Source organism: Alexandromys fortis, unplaced genomic scaffold (genome assembly GCF_014885135.2).
Source record: "Alexandromys fortis isolate MF-2015 unplaced genomic scaffold, M_Fortis_MF-2015_v1.1 scaffold_13, whole genome shotgun sequence".
Taxonomy (NCBI): Eukaryota; Metazoa; Chordata; class Mammalia; order Rodentia; family Cricetidae; genus Alexandromys; species Alexandromys fortis.
This window is the reverse complement of record NW_026067908.1, coordinates 9,315,800-9,338,440: the sequence shown is the minus strand read 5'-3', so window position 1 is coordinate 9,338,440 and position 22,641 is coordinate 9,315,800. Positions and strand designations below refer to the sequence as shown.

Sequence of the window (22,641 nt, the reverse complement as noted above, 5' to 3'; positions counted from 1 at the left end):
AGGATAGCATGGCAAATTCCTGAAGCCATACACAGAGATATTTCCAGGCCACGCAATGCTCTGCATGGCATATCTAGCTATTACTCAGATAAAAAGGGTTTATGTGCTGCATGCTCATTCTCAGAGTTAAAGTGCTGAGCGTGGCTCCTACCTGGCGGTCCCAGTGCTGGCAGTAATGGTACCTCCACCATTTTAAAAGTGGAGAGAGGTGGAGCCAGCATCCAGAGCTGCTGCACCCAAGCTGCTTATCATTTTAAAAGCTCTTTAAGATAGAAAAGAATTTCAGATACACAATAGGACAGATTCAGACATAAAAGACCTCTAAATGAGTCACAGTGTTGGCTAAATGTACGAAGGCTTGGGAGAGAGAAGAAAAAGAATATACACAGTTATAAGAAGTAAATTTTTTTAAAAAAGGAAGTCTTTAAAGAGACAGAGTATAGACAGTTATAGATTAAAAGGAGTAAACAAAGAATAAGCCATGTAAAGATGGAAAATTCACAGAGAGTCTGGATTATATATATTATTGTGTTTTCTTTGAATTTTTTGACTGTGAAGGAGCTAAGTACAGAGAGACATTTCATTATATGGGCTGTTAAGCTAAACCAGCATGTATATTATAAAGGCATCATGACTTCCAAATATGGGTCTAAGGATGTGTTACTTTGGAAAAGAGGTTCTTCTTTTGTTTCCACAGAGGATGAGAACCTGTGGAATCCTTCCAGACTGATATGATTTGATGGACCAAAACCCCCTGAAAGCTTGCCATGAACACCCCCCAAAAATTACTTCACCCACCTGCTGACTGAGATGAACCTAGCAACACAGGATATACCATGAAAGACCTGATTAATAGCATCTCCAATCAGCAGGCAGTAGTCATGAAAACTACACCCAAACTCTCAAATATTGTTTATAAATGTTTGTTTACATTTAAAGGGGTCTATTCTATAGAGATTTGCATTGGTATGGATTTTGGTTTATTGACACAAAGTTAAGGTCAATTTTGTTATACTGTGTATATGCATTTCTGATCTTGATTAAGATATTGTGTTTATACAGCTCATTTAAAAATATAATATATAATCATCTATAATAGCCAAGCTTGTAGTTATGTTAATTAGGTTTTCTAGATAATAGAGATATATTTAATTTAGGTATTCTTCAAAGCTTTCAAAGACCTTAAAAGTATGGCATTTAAAATGTTTTAAGAACTTAGGGCTTTTCATGACTGTGAGACATGCCTGCTCCTGAAAGCAGCAAGCTGCTTCAAGAGGATGATGGGCATCGAAGAGGCTCCTTATGGAGTTGGTTAGCCATTTGGGCAAAAAAGTGCTTTTTCCTGGACTGCTTGATGAACTGGACATGCAGTACCTGCAGAGATATGACTGCTGAGCTTGCCCAAAGGTGAGACAATCCTTCAGGGTTCCTGAAGGAATCTTCTAGACATTCTGCAGGACACAGAAGAAAATGACCGACAAACTGACAATATAGGCAGAATTGTCTTTGAAATTTTCTGCTCCATGGAAAAGTATGGTGGATATGGGCCTGTAGGCTGAATATGGATGCTCCAACAGTACAGAAGAACTTTGGGTGACTGTCCAGGCAGCGAGATTTCTCTGTAAAGTCTAGAGTTTTGGAAGTTGCTTATAATATACTTCCTGTTTACTTAGGCAATATTATATCCTTCTGGAGTCTTTAATGGAGTTGAAAAATTTATAGTTATGTTGTTCCTTAGTTATGATAAAAGATAAAGTAGAAAGCCGGGCGGCGGTGGTGGCGCACGCCTTTAATCCCAGCACTCAGGAGGCAGAGGCAGAGGCAGAGGCAGAGGCAGAGGCAGAGGCAGAGGCAGAGGCAGAGGCAGAGGCAGAGGCAGAGGCAGAGGCAGAGGCAGAGGCAGAGGCAGAGGCAGAGGCAGAGGCAGATCTCTGTGAGTTTGAGACCAGCCTGGTCTACAAGAGCTAGTTCCAGGACAGGCTCCAAAACCACAGAGAATCCCTGTCTCGAAAAATAAAAAAAAAAAAAAGATAAAGTAGATATAAATATTGTAATTGTAAGTCTTACTTGATATATGTTTTGTTATATGTAATTTTACTCTGTTAAAGTTAAAACCTTCCTTTTTATTTAGAAAAAGGGGGAGGTGATGTGGGATTCCCCTCTGTATGCTGTGAATACCATTGGTTAATAAAGGAACTGCTTTGGGCCTATAGCAGAGCTATAGGGGAACAGAGCTAGGTGGGGAAAACTAAACTGAACTCTGGGAAAAAGAAGGGCAGAGTCACAGAGAAGCCATGTAGCCCCACCAGAGACAGATGCCAGAACTTTAGGCAGTAAGCCACAGCCACATGGTAATACACAGTTTAATAGAAATGGGTTAGTTTAGGATATGTGTTAGCCAGAAATATGCTTAGGCTATTGGCTAACCAGTATTGCAAACAATATGGTTTCTGTGAGATATTTTGGGGCTGAGTAGTCGGGAAACAAACAAGTGGTCTTATTGCATCATTTTTTCCCCCAATTTTAAAAAAGAAATGGTCATTTTTCTAAGATTCATAACAATGCTTCAAATTTCAGGCTTAGTGGACATACTGCATCTTCTGTTCAGTCTAGGAACTGGTCTCATATAAATGTCAGCCTTTTAGTTTTACTACCCAATGAGTTGGCTACATAAAAGCTAATATGCTAGTAAACGGTCTACAAGTTTTGAGGAAACTTGAAACAAAGTCCTGAACAAACAGATCACAAAGCCTAAATGTTACAGGGAGAAGTCACTGAAGTAGGTCACCAGGAGAGCATGCATCTCCTGCAGGAGCAAGCACACCATATCACAAAGGGTAAAGATGTTCTCAGGAAACCAGGCTCTGAGTGATCAGAATGAGCCTTGCATCTTTCTCCTTGGATTTACATTGCATTAATGTAAATTAGAGATATTACATTAGATAAACCTTGTTTCTCCAATTGCTGATGGGAACACAATCACACAAAGTAATGGCAATCTTCATCAAAAAAAGAAAGAAAGAAAGAAAGAAAGAAAGAAAGAAAGAAAGAAAGAAAAGAAACCCCCCAAAAGTGACCATGGATTTGTTATTACTTTTTATTGAAGGGGGAAATTGATTTTATTGTAATAAAATGGAAGAAAGCTGCAGCTATGCTCAAGAACATTCCAGATTGACTCTATGTTCTCTATAAATTATACAGTTCAAATGTTTTATCAACTCTGATCCTAAAGTATTTTCTTAGGGTTCTGAGGAAATTCAAGCTTTTGAACCATATTGTGATAAGGATCTGCAAGAAGGAAGTTATATTTCCTCATCCTTATATTAAAAAGGTATTTCTCACATTCCCAACAAAAGGGGTAGTGTGGTGAGCCCAGCACACAGTCCTTCTCTTCAAGAAGCTTACGGTCTAGCAGGGAAGGAGGCACTAAGCAACTGATCTTGCCAACTTTTACCATACCTGGCATGAATCCCAGTTTAGAAATACAGTTATCTACCCATGAAAGGAAAGAACTAACTTGGGTAAGCTGTCCTCTTGTCTTCACATAAAGTACCCTACCCACTGCACATCACAAAACAAAAACAAATGCAAAATTTTTTAAGAAGAAACTTAGTTATCTAAGAAATATAATGTTATTTTCTATATTTTGTAGCAGGCTTTTACTTTTGGGTCACCAACCAGCCCCAGTCCTGACATGGAGAATTATTAGTTTTGAATGGTTGACTTTAGCTTAGCTCTTTTAACTTAAATTAACCTGATTCTCTTTATCTACATTTTGCCTACTACAAAAGAAAGTCAAAAGTCACCCCTAATCTACAGATGTGAGAGCATCATTTCCGCCCATGTGATAGAGGGGAGAGAGTGAAGCAGAGGAGGTCCAGTTCCTTACATCAGTTCTCCAATGTCCAAAATGACGTCTTTATTTTTCAGCCAGGTGTTATTAAACAAAAGAAAAATATAATTTTTAAAAAAACCATTACAATAAAAAGGAATACATTTTTTCAAGTAAATCAAGTTTTTTTTTCTTACTCAAAGTAACAGTTTAATCTTCCAGAAAGACAGCCACAATGACTTAGACCAGCAGAAAACCATCTAATTTTTATGACCTGACCTAAACTCAAGAGCCACCTAAAAACTTCCTTGCTTTTGTTTAATGCATGGTTGCCAAACTCTGGAGATGGCAAGGCGATGGTTGCTTGTCGTCAGAACTTATCTTCTCGCTGTTATGGACTCTTATCGCCAGCATAGACATTCACGACCTTCAGAGCCTCTGTGAGCTTCACAAACCTTGTCTTCTTTCTCCACTCACAACACTCTACAAAGTAGGCTGCCATGCCCTCTGGCCTCAGCTAATACCTGAATACTTACTTGTTAAAGACCTACATGGACCACCTCTTGGCAGTCTGTGCAGTCTGTGTCAGTGGATGGATGTGGAGGGTTCTCCACCCTTTCTACCCAATCTCTCCCTAGACCTCTTTAGACAACTCCCTGACACAATGTATAGGTGAGAGACCTTCTGTTTTCTTGCAGAGACAACGCAAGTCTGGGCTGAAACTTCATGGCAGATGATTCAGGGCTTTCAGAGGAAGGTAAAGACATATTTCAGATGAGCGCTGCCCTCTGACGAGAGAGTAGGATGCTGGCTAGCTAGCTGGACAATGGGATGCTGATATTTGCTGTTCCATCCCCTAGCTTGTCAAGTGGTCTGACAAAGCTCTCTAGTTTCAGGGCTCGGATTTAGGAGGACAGCAACGATGTTCCAAGTCAGGTGTGAGAACTCACCGTGCTCATAGAAGTGGCCGTGCGGCTGTAAATCATAAAAGCAGAGCTTGGGAAGCAGGTTTGATAGTTGCTGGAATTTTATCTTCTAATGACTGAAGATTAAGTAATTCTAAAAATAGCTATGTTTTTTTTAAAAAAATTACTTTTTAAGCTATTTAGACATTTTACAGGTATATGTATTTGCTAATAGATATTTCAAATATGACCAAGAAGTGTAGCAGAAATATCTTTAGAAAATTAAAAAATCCCAACAAAAACCTTAAGCTTATTTCATATTATAAACTAATCACATTTCTGAAATAGAAGCTAATTTAATTTAAATGGAAGATATAGACCCCATATTGCTCTTTTAAAACTAAAAATCTTATGGTATATAATGTTATTCCCTTTTCCTAAAACAAGAATAAAATGCAACAGAATCCAAATGATGGATTATCCTGATTGGTTTGTCTTGGACCCAAGCAGAACGTTTATTACATCTCCCTGAAAAGAAAAGAAAAACCCATAATTACAATACAATAAAATTCAATCTGAACAGTAAATCTGTCTTTAAAATGCCATTTGAAATTTGAAAGTTAGATATATACACATTTAATAGGCATCCATTGAAACTGGAAAAGAGGAACAAACAGGGGAAGGTTTAAATAATGACACTTGCTTCCTGGTATATACCTGCTTTCCCAGTAAAGGCTCTTTTAATGAAGTTTGACAAACAATTTTACAAGGATTTGATGGAAGGGCAGCGTTAGCGCCTCCGTGCCTAAGCCTGAGCTTGCTCCCCTGCATTCCCAGTTCTTTCCTGACCTGCCAATGGTTGTCTTGGAGACAGGCTTCTTGATTTTCATGTGGGTTTGTACCAAAAATCACAAGATGACTATAGACAAGAGGATAAAAACCAAAGATGAGGAGAAGAACACAAGAATTTAGAGTGAAAGACAAAAAGACCAAAGAAGACCAAGTTCTCCCTACCACAAGGGAAAAAGGAGCCTGAGAAAATCGGCATCTGAAGATTACCGGAGATGGGAATGCCAACTGCATCTAAATGCTAAAGACCAAGGAGCCCCTGCATCTCAGAAGTCAGTTCCAGTCCTCTGTCCCGCACCACACCCACTGCCTTTAGTGCTTCCTCAGCCTACAGCACCCAAGTCCAATGCAACAACATAACACCTGGCCATTTCTTACAGCCTCCAATGTAACAATGTAACACCTGGCCATTTCTTACAGCCTCCAATGTAACAATGTAACACCTGGCCATTTCTTACAGCCTCCAATGTAACAATGTAATACCTGGCCATTTCTTACAGCATGTAATGTAACAATGTAACGCCTGGCCATTTCTTACAGCCTCCAATGTAACAATGTAACACCTGGCCATTTCTTACAGCCTCCAATGTAACAACGTAACTCCTGGCCATTTCTAACCTTAATGTGCTTCCCACAGCTGTCCTTCCTGCTTCTGTCTCTCACTTGGGTTAATGAAAGCAATCAGTCCTGCAGCTTGCTCTGTGATGTATTATCCTTGGTGCCTAAGACAGACCCTGTCATATGGTGCACTCAGTAGGTATCTTATCAATCCAAGAGTGCCTTCAGTATCTTTCAACAGTGCTCCATNTATATATTCCAAAAAGAGAAAAATATGGCAAATATCTGTATACCAACCCATAGTAGTCAATGAAGTATTCAAGGGTAATCTCTACAGTCTAGTCATGGAAGAGATTTCTTCCTACAAGGCCCACTGCACTTACTTCCACTGAATTCTAAACCATAACTCTTTAAAGCAAAACTTAAATGCCTAGTGGTTGACCTTTATCACATCAGGAGAAGTGTTGGTGCTTCCATGATCATGACAGATAAGGGATGGAACACCCTGTCTATAGTTAGCTATACTACAGAGTTATAATTGCAGGCCTGGACCAGGTCCCATGCCCATGTCACACAGGAACCTAATATTTCTGTTAGTCATTAAGCAAGACAAGCATTGCTTTGGCAATAATTCCTGTGTTTCCCTTGCCGGCTGTGGCTAATAAATATTTCTCTATTCTCTTAACATCCTGACTATACTTACTTTAGTTTTTCAGTTCTCAAGATGTGAGTCATGGCATTTGTTTAAATTACCCTAACCAGAGTCCCTTTGCTGGGCCAGGGCTGGAGCCAACCATTTGCCACGTATTATCTGATGATTATTGCCCCTAGACTCCTCCAGTAAACACCAAAATGTAGGAAATCATTCCACTTAAAACTCTCAGAACCCCAAAATCAAAATCCTTCTACTGGAAGGTCACAGACAGTAACTGGCAATGAGAGAAAGAACATGTGGTTCAAGAACCTGTACTAATTCATTGAACTCTGCTCTAGCACTCTACACACAAGGGCTGCATGGTAGCTTTCTTTGTTTACAAAATATCTATCCACCCAAATCAACAAATACGGACTGGAGAGATGGCTCAGAGGGGAAGAGCATTTGCTGTGCAAGCATGGGGACCTGAGTTCAAATCCCCAGAACCTCATAAGAGGCTGGGCATTGTCCTCTGTCTGAGTGCCTGCAACCCCAGCACTGTGGGTGGGTGGAGACAGGAGGATCCATGGGAACTGTTTATTGCCAATCTAGATCCAGCTTCAGTGAGAGTGAGTCTCTCAGGTGATATGGCAGCTAATGTCCTCCCCTAGTGTCTGCACAAACATAGAGGTATGCATGATGACACATACATGTAACACACACACACACACACACACACTCAACAAAGGCCTCTTTGTCTTGTTTTTTTTTTTTTTTAAATAAAAGAAACAATGTTGTAACAGGAAGGCCACTTGTTGGTTCCCGGTCACCCGGCTAGCTTAGACCCCAAATAATCACACAGAAACTGTGTTAATTAAATCACTGCTTGGTCCATTAGCTCTAGCTTCTTATTGGTTAACTCTTACATATTAATAACCCATTTCTAGTAATCTGTGTATCACCACACGGCTGTGGTTTACCAGCAAAGTTCCAAGCATCTGTCTCTGGTGGTTCCATGGCTTCTCTCTGACTCTGCCCTTATTTCTCCAAGAATACTGCCTAGATTTCCCTGCCTAGTTCTGTTCTTCCCTGCCATAGACTCAAAACAGTTCTTTATTCATTAACCAATAAAAGCAACACATAGACAGAAGGACCTCCCACACCAGAATGTTCCTACAAAAGTAAAAGTAAATGAGTGTGTAGGTACAATGTCATGCTGACTGTGTGGAAGTGAGAGGACAACTTTGTGGAGTCAGTATTGTCCCCACCACGCCCCTTCCAATTTTACATGGATTAAAGGAATTGAACTCAGGTCACCAGGCTTGCACAGCAAACACTTTGATCTGCTGAGCTACTTTGGCAGCTCTGAAGTTCTTTTTGTACGCCTTCCTATCCTTATGAGTCACTTCCCAGGAGCAGCCTTAGACATCTGGCACACCATTTACACAATGGAGTACTATACAGTGGGGAAAAATAGTGACATCTTGACATTTGCAGGTAAATGGGTGGATCTAGAAAACATATTGAGTAAGGTAACCCAAACCCAGAAAGACAAATACCATATGTACTCACTCATAAGTGCCTCTTAGACATAAAACAAAGAAAATCAGCCTATAATTCACAGTCCCAGAGAACCTAGGCAACCCAGGGGACCCTAAGAGAGACATACATGGATCTAATCTACATGGGAAGTAGAAAACGACAAAAATCTCCTGAGTAAATTGGGAGCATGGGGATCATGGGAGAGGACAGAAAAGGAGGAGGGAGAAAGGGAAAGGAAGGGAGAAAAATATATAATTCAATAAAAACAATAAAAAAGAAAGCTGATTTATGTAATGTTTAAGCGTTTTATTTTGAAAAAATCCTATCATCCTGTTGACTAATATTAACACCAGCTCTATTAGTTTTGATCGTGGCTTTTGGATCCAGATCTATTTTTTTCCCATCTAGTACTGGAAACGGAAGACAGGAATTCGCATGGGCTAAACATAAACTACTGTTCAGCTACACCCTCAGCCCCAACAAATTTAATTAGGAACAAAAGGAATTTGACTTGAAGAAAGGGTCTCCTTCTGCCTCTCTCTATTTTCTGTTGTCATTCTTGGTGGCTTTTAGAAGGACTTTATACATGTAAACTACTTTCGTGAAGTGATTTCAGTATCTGTGCCATAAGGGCTTCACATCAAAATCTCCAGGGGAAAAATGGCTTCATGAATTCATGTGGTTCTCCCAAAACATTTGCTATAAAATCCAGACTAAAACCCCCTTCTTGCTGGAAAAAAAAAATTTTGGATAAAATTTGTAAATGCAAATTTGTATTGAATGTGAAAACTAAATAAACTCCCAGCATGCTGTGATTGGGTTGAGCTCTCTCATTTAAAAAAAAAAAAAAAGAAAGAAAGAAAGAGAGAGAGAGGGAGGGAGGGAGGGAGGGAGGGAAGGAGGGAAGGAGGGAGGGAGGGAGGGAGGAAGGAAGAAACCTGGTACATATCTTTCCTATACATGAAACCAAGAGCTCTCCAAACCTCTGACACACTCTTGGTTGAAACTAATAGAGAAAAATTTTGATGTCACTTGATATAATACCTTGATAAGAATTACTTCATTTTATTACTGGGGCTATATTCCAAAACTATGAAGGAGGGGTAGGTAGGTTATGCTCACAGAAATAGTACTAAACCTTTTGACATTCTCATATTAGGATATTTACCAGATTATTATTTGAAATAACAAAAAAAAACAAAGAAAAACTGAAAATCTATCATAAAAATAATGCGCATTGAGGATACTAAGCTTTTCTGTCAAAATTCGGCAACATAATGCCCACATTTGAATAGCCACATAGGGTGAAGCACCGGAAACCGATTCTCACTTCCAGAACAGTAGACAATCTCTGAAGACATTTATTTCCGCCTCACCTACTGTCCAAGCCCTGGTTACACAGTAGGCATGACATCAAGCTCCTCCAGATGGTGTTTAAGGTCATCTGTGGGGCCATCATATCCTCACTATTTATCGTCTATAACTAAGGAACTGAGACTCACTGAGGACAAGCTTGGATACCATGTACAGTAAAAGCAGAGACACTCGGGACCCCCTCATTACCACACACCTCCTATGTGTCACTTACTAAATGTACATCCATGACATGCTACAAAGTTACAACAAAACAGAGTCACAAAAGGACCTAAAGATTTTGCATCCAAGTCTTACCCGGCCATTGTCCAAAGCAGTAGGCATATTTCTCAGTTCATAGACTGCAACCTGCCCATCACTGTCTCCCACGAGAAGGCAATCTGTCTGCTTGGCAAAGAGAACGGTTGTGAACTTGATTCCAGGGTTAGCAACATTCACAATCAGAGGATCCAAACTGTAATGAAATAGTTTATCTGAAAATTTATGTGTCACATGAAAATGGTCTTTTAAAAGATACAAACTGAGGGAAGTTTGATTTTTAAAAAATATGATATAGCAAACCAAAAATCTCCTAAAGTGTTCCTAAATTCTGAATAACATTTGCTTCTAATCAAAAACTTCATTCCTTAAACAAGCAAGTTACAACCAGGAAAATTTAAGTCATAACTGTAGCACAAATTTTAATTGATCTTAAGAAATAAAAACCCAGAATCAGATATGGAGGTTAATGCTGAAGACTGGAGAAGCAGAGTAGCCAGCCATTAGAGAGTTTTTAATTCTAACAATGCTCAGACTGAAAGGGGCGATCCTGTCTCTAGGAAACCTCAGACGGACTCCTCTCTCTACAAACCTCAGACTGTCTCCTCAGACTGCATCCTCAGACTGCATCCGTCTCCACCAAACCTCAGACTGCACTGAGCTCCTGTCTCCTCCCACCGTATATTCTTCTCTCCGCTCAGTCATATCCCTCCCTGACTCCACCCCGCTAGTGCTGGGATTAAATGCATGGGACTCCCGAGTATTGGGATTAAAGGTGTGAGCCACCACTGCCTGGCTCTGTTTCTCTTTTAGACTGGATCAATTTCGTGTATCCCGGGGTGACCCTGAACTCACAGAGCTCCATCTGCCTCTGTCTCCTGAGCGCTGGGATTGAAAGTGTGCGCCACTACTGCCTGGCCTCGATGGTTAACCAGGAGCTTAGCTCTGCACTCTCATTTTCAGGCCAGCTTTACTTGTTAGAGAACAAACAAAACATCACTACACCTAGCGTAAATGTGACGAGATAAACAAGTGTTTGTGCTAGTTATTTGTGTGTCGACTTAGTTATACTAGGGACCATATACAGTGTTTTTGGTTGAACACTCATCTGCCATCACTCAAAGTTTTTGTTTTCTCTGTCTCTGTGTCTGTCTGTCTGTCTCTATGTCTCTCTCTCTTTCTCTCTGACTCTATATGTGTGTGTATGTGTGTCTCAGCTCTCAGTTGTGACTAACATTACAATTAGAATTTAAACAAAACTCCCTTCCTTCCACATTATAGGTATGCTTCATCAAATTGAGAAAAGACTGTGAAGTGCAGTACAGTCCCGCCTGTGAAATGCCTTCGTGTGTAGCAGGCAAGGCCCTGCCACAGGCCACCATAATTACCTCTTGTGGAAGAATATTTGGTTCTACATGAACCGCTGAGGCATAAAGCTACCTTCAACAGACATGGTTCTTAGTCTTGGTCATGAAAACATCCGACCTGTATCCTTCAAAAAGGAAAGGCAGCTGCATTCTTCTGTTTCCAGAGAAGCATTGCCCTGGAAACTACGCTTTTACCAGGAAAATGAAAATCAAGGGATGGAACATGCAAATAGCCACTCTATTATGTATGTTATTTATTCAAGAGGAAATCATCCTATAATATCACAGCTGAGTTGTGACTGGCACTGTCATGAGCCACAGCATGCTCTACCTGGTGACAAAGCTACAGGAGAGATCTTTTGATTTGAACTGCTTGTGTTGCTGGAGACATCACACAAAGCATGAGCATTCAATACGCACGTGCTGATTTGAAGGTCCCAAATTTCTACTCTGCTCTCATTTGCAGCAGCAAAAATATAAGCGGATTTTGGAGACCAGGCGACATCATAAACAACGTAAGTAGTTGGGTAAAAACTCAAATATGGCTTGAGAGTCTCCTGACGCCAGATCATGACACCCCAGTCTGCAGAGCAGCTCAAGAAGACATCAGGACAGAATGGGTTCCACGTGACTTTATACACTGGACCCTGGGAATGCAAAAATGTCATGCATAAGAAAAAGAATATTTAAATCTTATATTTTTAAACTTGGCCAATAAGTTAGAAGTTAATTAAGATTTCTGGAAGCCACACACACCCCTAAGCACTACATAGGAACTGCTTTACCTGAGAGCAAGGCTCTGAATTTGATCTTCCTTTAATTATTCTATATAAAAACACACTTGGGAAAATGGAGAGTAACTATTAACAGGTATTACAGCCTTCTGAAAGGACATCAGATAATGTAATAAAAAACAAAGAAGTTTGGATGTATGATCATAAAGAAACAGAGAATCAATATGAGCGAGAAACAATGTTTCTTTGGGATCAGCACATGCATTTAGTCAAGGGGCAACTAACCCACAGTTGTAAACTTATTGCATCTATTAAACACATCGTATGTGCCTTTCAAAAATACCAGCAGATACAGTTTTCAAATCTACAAGAATTAAGCTGACCTTGTGTCCTCTATATGTCTCTAGGTATTGCTCATTGTATGAACAGGAACACTTGTGAATAAGGCCTTCTTCTGTGCCAGCCAGATATATATTTGTGTCCTACAACACAAGGCATGTCAGACATTAAATACAAGATCAGCCAGTTTGACATGTAGTAAACCCACTCAATAACCAAAAGAATACCATCTCAGATATAAAATTTTTGTCCTTCTTTTATGGTTTCACAATGACCACCTCAAAGTAGGGGGATTTTGTAAAAGTACAAAAGTGTTAGCTTATAGGGTGAGAGAACATGTGTTCGCAAAATAGTCGCTATAAGGTGAAAAGGAAAGCCATATACGAGATATGTGGACCATATGCAATAGGCTCTAGAAAGCATAAAGGGTTTGTATGAACAAACCAAAAACACCAAATGCATAAAAAAAAAACCATTTCTTCAAAGACAGTAAGTTTTTCAAGATGGCAAGTGGGCATCCAACTACAAGAGGTATTTAAAACCCTAAATAGACATGACCAGTAAGCAATCTTTTCCCAGGACATTTCAAAACTGCAAAAGAAAAATGCCAAACACATGTAAATGACTACGGATCATAGTAACATCACCCTTCCCAGGAGAAACTGTAAAGGCCAGGGAAAACATGTTGGTGTTTCTCAGGGCCTAACATAGGAACTGTGGAACAACACGACCGCTATAAGCAGCTGTTATGAAGATGAAATTCCCTCCAAAGGTTCATAGAGCAGAACATTTGGTCCCCTGGCTGGTTTGGGTATTTGTGGAAGCTTTATGATGGGGAGACTTGCTGAAGGAGTAAGTTATAAGGAGTAATCACACACCCATGTCAGGCCAAAGAGCTCTGTTTTCATGATCCACTGAGATGTAAACAAGCTGTTACATGCCCCTCCGCCATGACAGGAACTTCGACTAGTCTGCATGATGTCATGTCTTTCCTACCATGAAACCATGAGCAGAATTGTCTGTCTGCACTTAAGGTGTTTATGTGAGGCATTGGGTCATGGTGATGAGAAAAGTTAAATAATAAGCCATCAGAGTTATCTTTTAAAGTGTCTTTGAAGAGTGGTCTAAATTACATTAACTTAGGAAGGAGCCCCAACAAAAACTATGCGCAGCATCCCATGGGCTGAGGTCCCAGAATAAAGGAAAACGAGGATGTTACGTGGATGTTAACTAGCTTTCATGCCCTCTCTGTTTCTGGATGTCCCATTGCTCTGACTTCCCCACCGTGATGGACTGGATGCCTTCATTCTTTGAGCTGCCTTTTTTTCAGGTATTTTCATCACAACCATGAGAAAAGTAGCATCCACAATAAAAAGAATCAAAAGATGCTAATTAGTAAAAACAGATTTGAAAACAGAGACAACATATACCAGCGAAATTTGAAGAACCAACACAGTAGACCTTAAAAGACCATTCACTAAATACCTGAAGAAATGAATGGATTTCTATATACATATAATCAACCAAGATGAGATTAACAATTTAGATGAATCTATAACAAGTAACAAAACTGAAGCAATAGTGAAAAACAAACCTCTCAGCTATAAAAGACCAGATTCAGATGGATTCACTGCTGAATTCTATCACACTTTTCAATATGAGCCAATGCTCAACATCCTTAGTCATCAGAGAAATGCAAATCAAAACAACCCTGAGATTCCATCTTACACCTGTAAGAATGGCCAAGATCAAAAACACTGATGACAACTTATGCTGGAGAGGTTGTGGGGAAAAGGGAACACTTCTGCATTGCTGGTGGGAATGCAAGCTGGCACAACCCCTTTGGATGTCAGTGTGGCGATTTCTCAGAAAATTAGGAAACCTTCCTCAAGACCCAGTAATACCACTTTTGGGTATATATCCAAAAAATGCTCAATTGTGCCACAAGGGCATGTGCTCAACTATGTTCACAGCCAGATCTGGAAACAACCTAAATGCCCCCGAGTAAAGAATAGATAAGGAAAATGTGATACATATACACAATGGAGTACTACACAGCAGAAAAAATAAAAACATCTTGAATTTTGAAGGCAAGTGGATGAAGCTTGAAAACATTATTTTGAGTGAGGTAACCCAGACACAGAAAGACAGTTATCACATGTACTCACTCATGGGTGGTTTTTAAACATAAAGCAAAGAAAACCAGCCTACAAACCACAATCCCAGAGAACTTAAACAACAATGAGGACAATAAGAGAGACTTAAATAGATCTAACCTACATGGGAAGTAGAAAAAGACAAGATCTCCTAAATAAATTGGGAGCATGGGGACTGTGGGAGAGGGTTGAAGGGGAAGGGAGAGGCAGTGAGGGGAGCAGAGAAAAATGTAGAGCACAGTAAAATCAAAAAAAAAAGAGAGAGAGAGAGAGAGAGAGAGAGAGAAAGACTTCAGTGCAATTCAAGCCCATAGTTATGCCTCCTATAAACTGTCCTAAGAGGACCAATGGACGCTTTGGTAGTAAAAAGCTATGTGGCTGCAAAGGGAGGGCCTTAAGGAGACAATTTTCATTAAAAACAAAAATTAAAGGTTAGTGTGTGTGTGTGTGTGTGTGTAAAAACAGAAAGCATTTCCACCCAAATCAGGAACGAGCAAGGGTGCCCACACTTTCTTAGCCTGGGTAACAAGACAAGAAACAGAAATAAAAGTGATACAAATTGGATATGAAGAAGTCAAAGCATCCTTATTTACAGATGATATGATTCTATACGTATCATCTGTAAAGACTATAAAGACATTACTGGAAGCACTTAGATCTTACACACACTTTCAGGACGTGGCACTCTAGAAAGTTAACAGAAAACTCAGCAGCCTTCCTACATATGGGTAACAAAGATGCTTAGGAAGAAGTTGGGGGAACAATGTCACTCAACGGGTTGGTTCTTTAAAAAATGACATTGACAAATCCCCTATAAAATTAACCAAAAGAAAGACAGAGAAGTCAAAAAAATGGAGATTAAAAAAGGAGACAATACAACAGTTTCCAGTGAAATCCAGAGGACCATCAGGTAACAGAAAACATGTTTTTTAAAAAAAACTATAAAACCTGTAGGAAGTTGATGAAGACCAGCCTGAGCTACCCGAGACTCTGTCTCCACCTCTCCTCCCACACTGTAGAAATGTGCACAGACCTACGACAGGAAAATAGAAGCGTGGTGATTTGGACAGAAGCAGGCCAGTGAAAGAAAAAGGGTACAGAGGTGCAGTAGGGATGGATATGAGGGAAATATATATATGAAAATGTAAAACAAAGTTTATTTTATGATCACTGAAAATGTTCATTTAAGTAGGGCAGTAGTGAAGCAAACATTTAATCCCAGTACCCAGGAGGCAGAGGCAGGTGGATCTCTGTGAGTTCGAGGCCAGCCTGGTCTACAGAGTGAGTTCCAGGACAGGCTCCACAGCTACACAGAGAAAGCCTGTCTTAAAAAAACAGAAAAAAAATGTTAATTTTAACATCTGTATATGGCCAAAAAAAAAAAAGAACAGCACAAATCAATTATTTACATTATTAAAAGTCAGTAAGTCAAGAGGCATTTAAAACCAATATAAACGGAAGAAGGGAAAATACTAAGATCAAAGTGGAAACCAATTACACAGAAAATAGAAAAATAGTATTAACATAATTTACATCAAAATCTTGTGTGGAGGTCAGAGGAAAGGTCACCTTTGCTTCTGCTATACATTGTGCTCTAAGCCAGCTGGCCCATGAGTTTCTGGCTGATTCTAAGCCTCTGCTTCCCATTGGGTTTACAGACGCAGGCTATCGTATACAGTTTTTCTCCGGAGCCATCTCTCTGGCCCACAAGGTTTCATTCGAATGAGGCAGGTGGTAGTATTACTAAAAAGACGATAAACACGTGGGACTCGTTTTCTTAGAGGGCTGCCATAGTGTTTGAGTCTTCTGATTCCCAAGTTCCTCTAGAAGAGCAGAATCTCATTAACTGCTCCGACGTCATCAAGGTCTTGGGAAGTCTTCATAATCCCCATCCTGAGAGGTAACTCACCTTAAAATGTGGAGCGGCGTATTCTAGAGTTAATTTACGTAAGTACGAGAGCGAGAGCGTAGCCTATTGGCCAGGAGGGTGAGCAGAGGCATGCATATCAGGCCTGTGGCTATCAAGAGAATCAGTTCTGCCACAGCTCTTCTCTCCCACTCTGCCTCACATGGGCAGCCATATCTGCACTGGTGTGTGTGTGTGTGCGCGCGCATGTGTGTGCGTGTGTGTGTGTACAATTCACAAACTGCACCTCAGTATTTGGAAACTATAACAGATAACGGTAGAAAGTAGGTCGAAACAAACTTACCTTGGGGTGGAAAGCGAAGCACATCCCGGGAGCCTGTCGAGAGATCAGAGCCTCGCCCTTCTTTTCCTTCTCCGCTCCCTTTTTGCTGCTCGTAGCAGTAGTTCGCCTCAGCCGCATCAAATCTGCGTGGAAAGAAATGTGCGCGCGCATATGTTTGTGTGTGTATACATATAAATGGATATGAATACATGCACAGTTTGCTATTTAACTGCACAAGAAAGCACACTTAGCATCGCGTCTGTCTCTTTTGAAAATCAGCTGTATGTAGATGGTTCGATAAAAAATGGGACAAAACAAATCTGGATGCTCAGACCGCGATGACCAGCTCCGGGTTTTCTACCTACCGACCAAGCCAAACTCTGTCACCTTTCCCACAGAAAGGCTTCTCATCTGGAACCTTTAGTTCAGCATCTGAGAAAATGGGCTCTCCTCTGGTTTTTACCATGACAATCCAGTCCTTTTCGAATAATCCACTTGGAGACCCTTCCATCAGCTGATATGGACACCAAGATCTCTCTCTTGTCATCCCCCGTGGTTCCTCTGTCTTGTTCTATCCACTGCAGTTGCCAAACCGGTCCCAGATGTTTCTGAGGTGACTCGCTAAAACAGAAAGGCCAAACACAAACCATTTAAAGATTTAAAGAAGACCTTGGCGTATAAGTGATAAGAACAATACCCCAAATGATCGTTCTTTTACTCGTGTAACGACTCTTTTGTTGTTCAAACCCATACTTCAATTATTTTGCATTTGTATTCATCCTGCGGGGCTGGGGTGGGTTGCATATAGCTCAGGGCACACATGTAGAGGTCAGACTATAGTGCTAGAGTCCACTCTCTCTTCCCTGACAGGAATCCCAGGGATGAAATCCATCTCAGGTCATCACGTTCCGTGAAAAATGTCTTTAACTGCAGAGCTGTCTCATTGCTCCTTTTATTTTATCTTTTTAAAATTTATTTATTTAGTTATTTCCTTATTTGTGTACTCAAGAACCAAACTTCTGAATAGTTAATCACTTTACTTTAATATTTTACATGGTATTTCTTATGTCTTTCAAAAGGAAATTTTTACTGACCTATAATTGTATTGCCTTTTTTAAAAAAAATAAAAAGAAATATAAAAGAAAAGATTTTCTTCTTGGGATCTATATTTTTTGCTTTATATATTCACTCTTTAGACATGTTGAATGAGTAACTTTATTTTTATAGTTTCTTTTCCATTATTCAAATCAATTAGTCTTTGGACTGTTATTCAAATAGACAATCCCCGCTACATATTTCATTCTTCTCCCTATACTTTTAGGATTACCCACTGGTTTGCTTCTGAGATTTCACTTTTTTAAAAACCTGAAACTATCTCTCAGATTACTGACCTTTTCTAGCTGATGAATAGAGAGCTCTATTCCTATTATTTATTCCCTTGACTATTTTATATAAACTTTCCAATACAATAAATAGCTTTGAACTTACAGTAAAAGACGGCTTTGGAGATTTGGCTAACCAAACATGGGCCCTTTTCCTAGAAACAAGCAGCAGGGTCCATGCTACAGTAGTAAGACCCTCTGCCTTGATGACGACAGCTAGTCTCAGCTAAGCATGTTCTGACTCTGCTACAAATAATATACCACATCTTAGCCACTCTGAAATTTGGTCTAAACAAAACAAAACAACAACCACCTAACTCGTTTGAAATTAGCTTTTTTTTTTTTTAACCTGCCTGTATTCTTCTCATCACGCATTAACTCGTTCGTGCCTTCTCAGACATGCCCTGCCGGCACGTGCTAAATATTTCATGATATAATGAGAACCCAGAGGAAGGCACCTTCCCTCCCCCGCTCTCACTGAGATGACACAGGAGCTCAGAAAGATCCACCAGTCCGTCTCCTCAGCAACAGACAGTTTGTGTAGCACGATAAGCCTTAAGATTAAGGCGTGTGGGGTACGCACAAAATGAGAATGAAGTTTCTTAGAGGAGATAATATAAAGCAATTGTTTAGGAATATCCAGAAGCCGCTAAGCCAAGATAAGTGTGTTGGTGAGGCAGGGAGAGGAGAGGATGGGGGAGGCAGTGAGGGTGACAGACTCCAGGTGGAGACAACAGGAGGGCACATTAGGCATTTTGAAAACAATGGTATTACAGTCTCAGAAGGAACAGAATATTCACTTCAAAGTAAAAACAGTCACTCATACAACTGGTCCTGGGCGAGAGAATAAGCAGGCCTGCCGCGTTTGCTCATCTGGCTGGGGGACTCTCACCTGCTGTCCAGAACTGGAGTGTTACTGCTGCTCTGCACGTTGTAAATCGCAACCGTGCCGTTGTGGTAGCCAACTGCTAGCAGATTAGGTGAGCTGATCGAAAAGTCCACAGACGTAACTCCATAGGAACTCTGATAAATGCGCTCTGGCCACTGTGGGGGGAGGGGGAAACGGTCCCTTTACACTGTGGGCATTTTACAGAGCACGGGAAGGTCGCCTGCAATGGCGGCTGAGGATATCTTGCGCTGGCGGGGAGTGTGAGAAGTTAGTCTAGTTCAGTTACTCCAGTCCATAGCTTCTACCAAACATGAACACCAATCTTCAAACACTTATTTCCTTAACTCGCTATAAAGCCTTAGTCCTCGATGGCTTTATGAATGCATTGTGGACTTCTGCATAAGTTGTCCCATGTTGGTACTCCTCCATCAAGGATGAGTGTGACCAGCACGTTTCACTCCCCATAGAAACGCACAATGAGCTGCAAACAGATCGTGCATCTTCTGCCGTTTGCTTTAGAACCCTGGATTGTTTCGTGATTTCTACAAAGCACATAGAAAAAACATCTTCCCAAACTCACTAAGCTACTTCTTTTTACAACTCTGTCATGGCTGGACTAAAGCCTTTCCTCTGTCTAATCCCTATGTGAAAAGGGGACAAGCTCCTGAGGACGATTCTGCCTATGTTCCCATATTACGACAGCATATTCCTCTGTGTGTTAACCCAGCAGCCTGACGGACCACGGCTACTCACAGTAACTTTAATCACTGCGGATGTTCTTTTACCCTCCACGTTTGCAGCTTCACATTTTACTTCTGAGTTAAATTTAAGTTATACAGCAACAGATGGGGCAGGGCTATTTAGTTAAAAGCCTATTGTCACTGTCATTCTTTCTCCTTATAAAATTCATACTGTTATATTATATTATGTTATTAAGCTCGAAATCTGGGTCACCAGATATCTAGATTGACTGATAGGATTGTCCACTGGCTTGACTCTGAGATTTAATAGATTTTTCTGAGAAAACGTGATTATTTCTCAGATTACTAGCTCTTTTTCTAAGAGATGAGTGGAGGGTTCTATTCCTATTATTGACCCCCTTGGTTACATGTTTTGTTTTGCAGGGGCTTTCAGGTACAGACTCTTTTATACTTAGCTGTGATAACACGGTAAATAAAAGATGCTGGGAATGTATTGTGTGGAGCCATAAATGATTTCCCTTCACCCCATGTAAAACAAAAACAAACTGGACTTATTATGGATTTAAGCTATAGGGAACAATGAGGACCAGGGAGGTGGCTCTGTTGGGAAAGCCCTTGCCTTTTCAAGCCTGAATTCCAGTTCCAGAAGCCATGGAGAAACTGGGTTCTAGAGGCATGTGCTTTTAATTCCAGCAGAGACGAGGGAATCGCAGGCTAGCTAGCCGGCCTGTCTCATCTAGTAGACGAGTTCCAAGTCAGTGAGAACCTCTGAGTCACAGACAGAAGGTTAAGACTGAAATAATAATCTCCAGGGCTATGTGCTCTGACCCCCCCCCACACACACACACACAAGTGCATGCACACCTGCACACCTGAGCTCTTATACATGTGAACACACACACAAGAAAATGGAAAGTCTTGACTGATAAAATAGTCTGGACTTTGCTGGATTACTACACACAGGCCTACCATGTACAAAACCCTGTCAATATTTAATGAGATAAAAATATTCTTGTTCCTGTTTGGGTTACCATGGGGTTCTTTATTGACCAGCAGCAAGCCATTCCTCTTTTTTGCTCTTTAAATCCAAAGTTCCCATAGCCAACAGCCAAAAGGTCCTGAAAACCAGAAAAAAAAAAAAGACACTTAAGGGGATGGCAAGAAATAGTAACAAATGTATAAAAATACCTACTAATGAACTATTTAAAAATATTAGTAAACTAGAGGGCTAGGGCTGGGGCTGTGGGGATAGGACTGCAGCTCAGTGGTGGAGTGCTTGCTTAGTGTGTCCAATGCTCTGAGCTCAAACTACACTAAGTATCTACTCCAAAGATAGATGTTGTGGAATATTATTTTAAGATGTGTTACAAGCCGGGTGGTGGTGGCACACGCCTTTAATCCCAGCACTCGGGAGGCAGAGGCAGGCAGATCTCTGTGAGTTCGAGACCAGCCTGGTCTACAAGAGCTAGTTCCAGGACAGGCTCCAAAACCACGGAGTAACCCTGTCTCGAAAAACCAAAAAAAAAAAAAAGTATTATATCTGTTTATGTTGTGGAACATTTGTTTAATGATGCAAAAATGTGTTGCATTCTTATATGTTACATTTGTTTAACTGTGTGAAACTGTGTTACTGTGCCTGTCTAAAACATCTACTTGGTCTAATAAAGAGCTAAATGGCCAATAGCTAGGAAGGAGAAAGGATAGGCGGGGCTAACAGACAAAGAGAATAGATAGGAGAAAAAGAGGAATAGGAAAGCAAGAGAAGATCAAGGAGCGAGAAAAGAAGGAGCCAGCCACTCAGCTACCCAGCCAGCCACCGAGTAAGAGCACAAGTAAGATTACAGAAATAAAAAAAAGAAAGAAATCCCAGAGCCAAAACTGGATGTGATAATTTAAGCTTAGGAAAGCTGGCTAGAAAACAAGCCAAGCTAAGGCCAGGCATTGATAAGTAAGAATAAGCTTCTGTGTATGATTATTTTGGGAGTTTAGTGGTGGGCCCCTCAAAGAACAAAAGAGCAAAGAGCCAAAAAAATAAGAAAACAACCAACTACAGATACTTTCATTCCTGAAGTTATATTTGGACTGACTAGTTGGGGAATATCTTCAGAAGCATTTTATAAAACCTGGGAAACCTCAGACTTGTTACCCTGTAAACATCTGCCTTTAAAAGCAAAGAAACCAATCCCTAGCTCAGTGGTTCTCGCCCTTCCTGATACGGTGACCCTCTTGTAGAGTTTCTCCTGCTGCAGTGATCCCAAGCACAAAATATATTTTTGTTGCTACTTCATAACTGGAAGTTTGTTATTGTTAAGAAATGTAATGCAAATATGTGTTTTCTGATGGTCTTTGGGGGTGGTGACCCACAGATTTAGAATCTAATTTGTCTGCCTCAAGATTGCTTTGGGAACTCTACCAGCTATCTGCATTTGAATTCTGGCTGCTTCATTTCCTGTTTGGGTGAGGTTGGAGAAATGATTGTCTCTGTGCCTCTCACTCCCTATCAACATAGTGGAGGATCTTATTCAAACGGGAAAGTTAGTACGAGGCTGCAGATGGGCACTATGGAGCATGGAGTGCTCTTCCAGAGGACCTGAGTCCAGACCCCAGCACCCGCATTGTGCTCACAAACACCTCTAACTCCAGCTCCAGGGGATTGGTTTGCCTTTGGCTTCCTAGTGCACTGCATTCAAGTGAACACGTTCACACACAAACACATGTACACATAATTTAAAAGAGTAAATATAAAATATTTTTTAAAAACTTTAAGCATTTCCTGGCAAACATGAAGTGCTGCATAATTTAACAGTAATAATAGCAGTGTTGCTGAGTAATCCCATTTTTACACATTGGCATGGTCCAAATATGACTGCTTGAGGAGACGGAAAATGTAGGTATATGAATTTTGGTACAGGTTAAAATAAGTCAACCACAC

General features: G+C 40.5%; 1 protein-coding gene and 1 long non-coding RNA gene across 6 annotated transcripts in view; both read right to left on the bottom strand.

Moving 5' to 3' along the window:
• Positions 1–3,911: 3,911 nt before the first annotated feature.
• Positions 3,912–22,641, bottom strand: part of Dnai4 (dynein axonemal intermediate chain 4) — a 66,986-nt gene continuing 48,256 nt past the window's right edge. For 4 of the 5 annotated variants that reach the window (XM_050136058.1, XM_050136060.1, XM_050136061.1 and 1 more), the window contains 8 exons: positions 20,741–20,827; positions 19,012–19,163; positions 17,201–17,358; positions 16,759–16,880; positions 12,437–12,535; positions 11,740–11,966; positions 9,992–10,148; positions 3,912–5,265 (listed from right to left, as the gene is read on the bottom strand). In XM_050136058.1, coding sequence (XP_049992015.1) covers positions 5,215–5,265; positions 9,992–10,148; positions 11,740–11,966; positions 12,437–12,535; positions 16,759–16,880; positions 17,201–17,358; positions 19,012–19,163; positions 20,741–20,827 — 1,053 coding nt within the window. In that variant the 3' untranslated portion in view covers positions 3,912–5,214. The remainder of the gene's footprint in view (positions 5,266–9,991; positions 10,149–11,739; positions 11,967–12,436; positions 12,536–16,758; positions 16,881–17,200; positions 17,359–19,011; positions 19,164–20,740; positions 20,828–22,641) is intronic. The other variant, XM_050136059.1, reaches the window with a different exon arrangement.
• On the bottom strand, positions 5,281–6,352 carry LOC126497878 (uncharacterized). The gene is made up of 3 exons (XR_007590710.1): positions 6,150–6,352; positions 6,070–6,109; positions 5,281–6,029 (listed from the first exon to the last, which is right to left on the bottom strand). It is a non-coding gene; the product is annotated as an uncharacterized lncRNA (long non-coding RNA).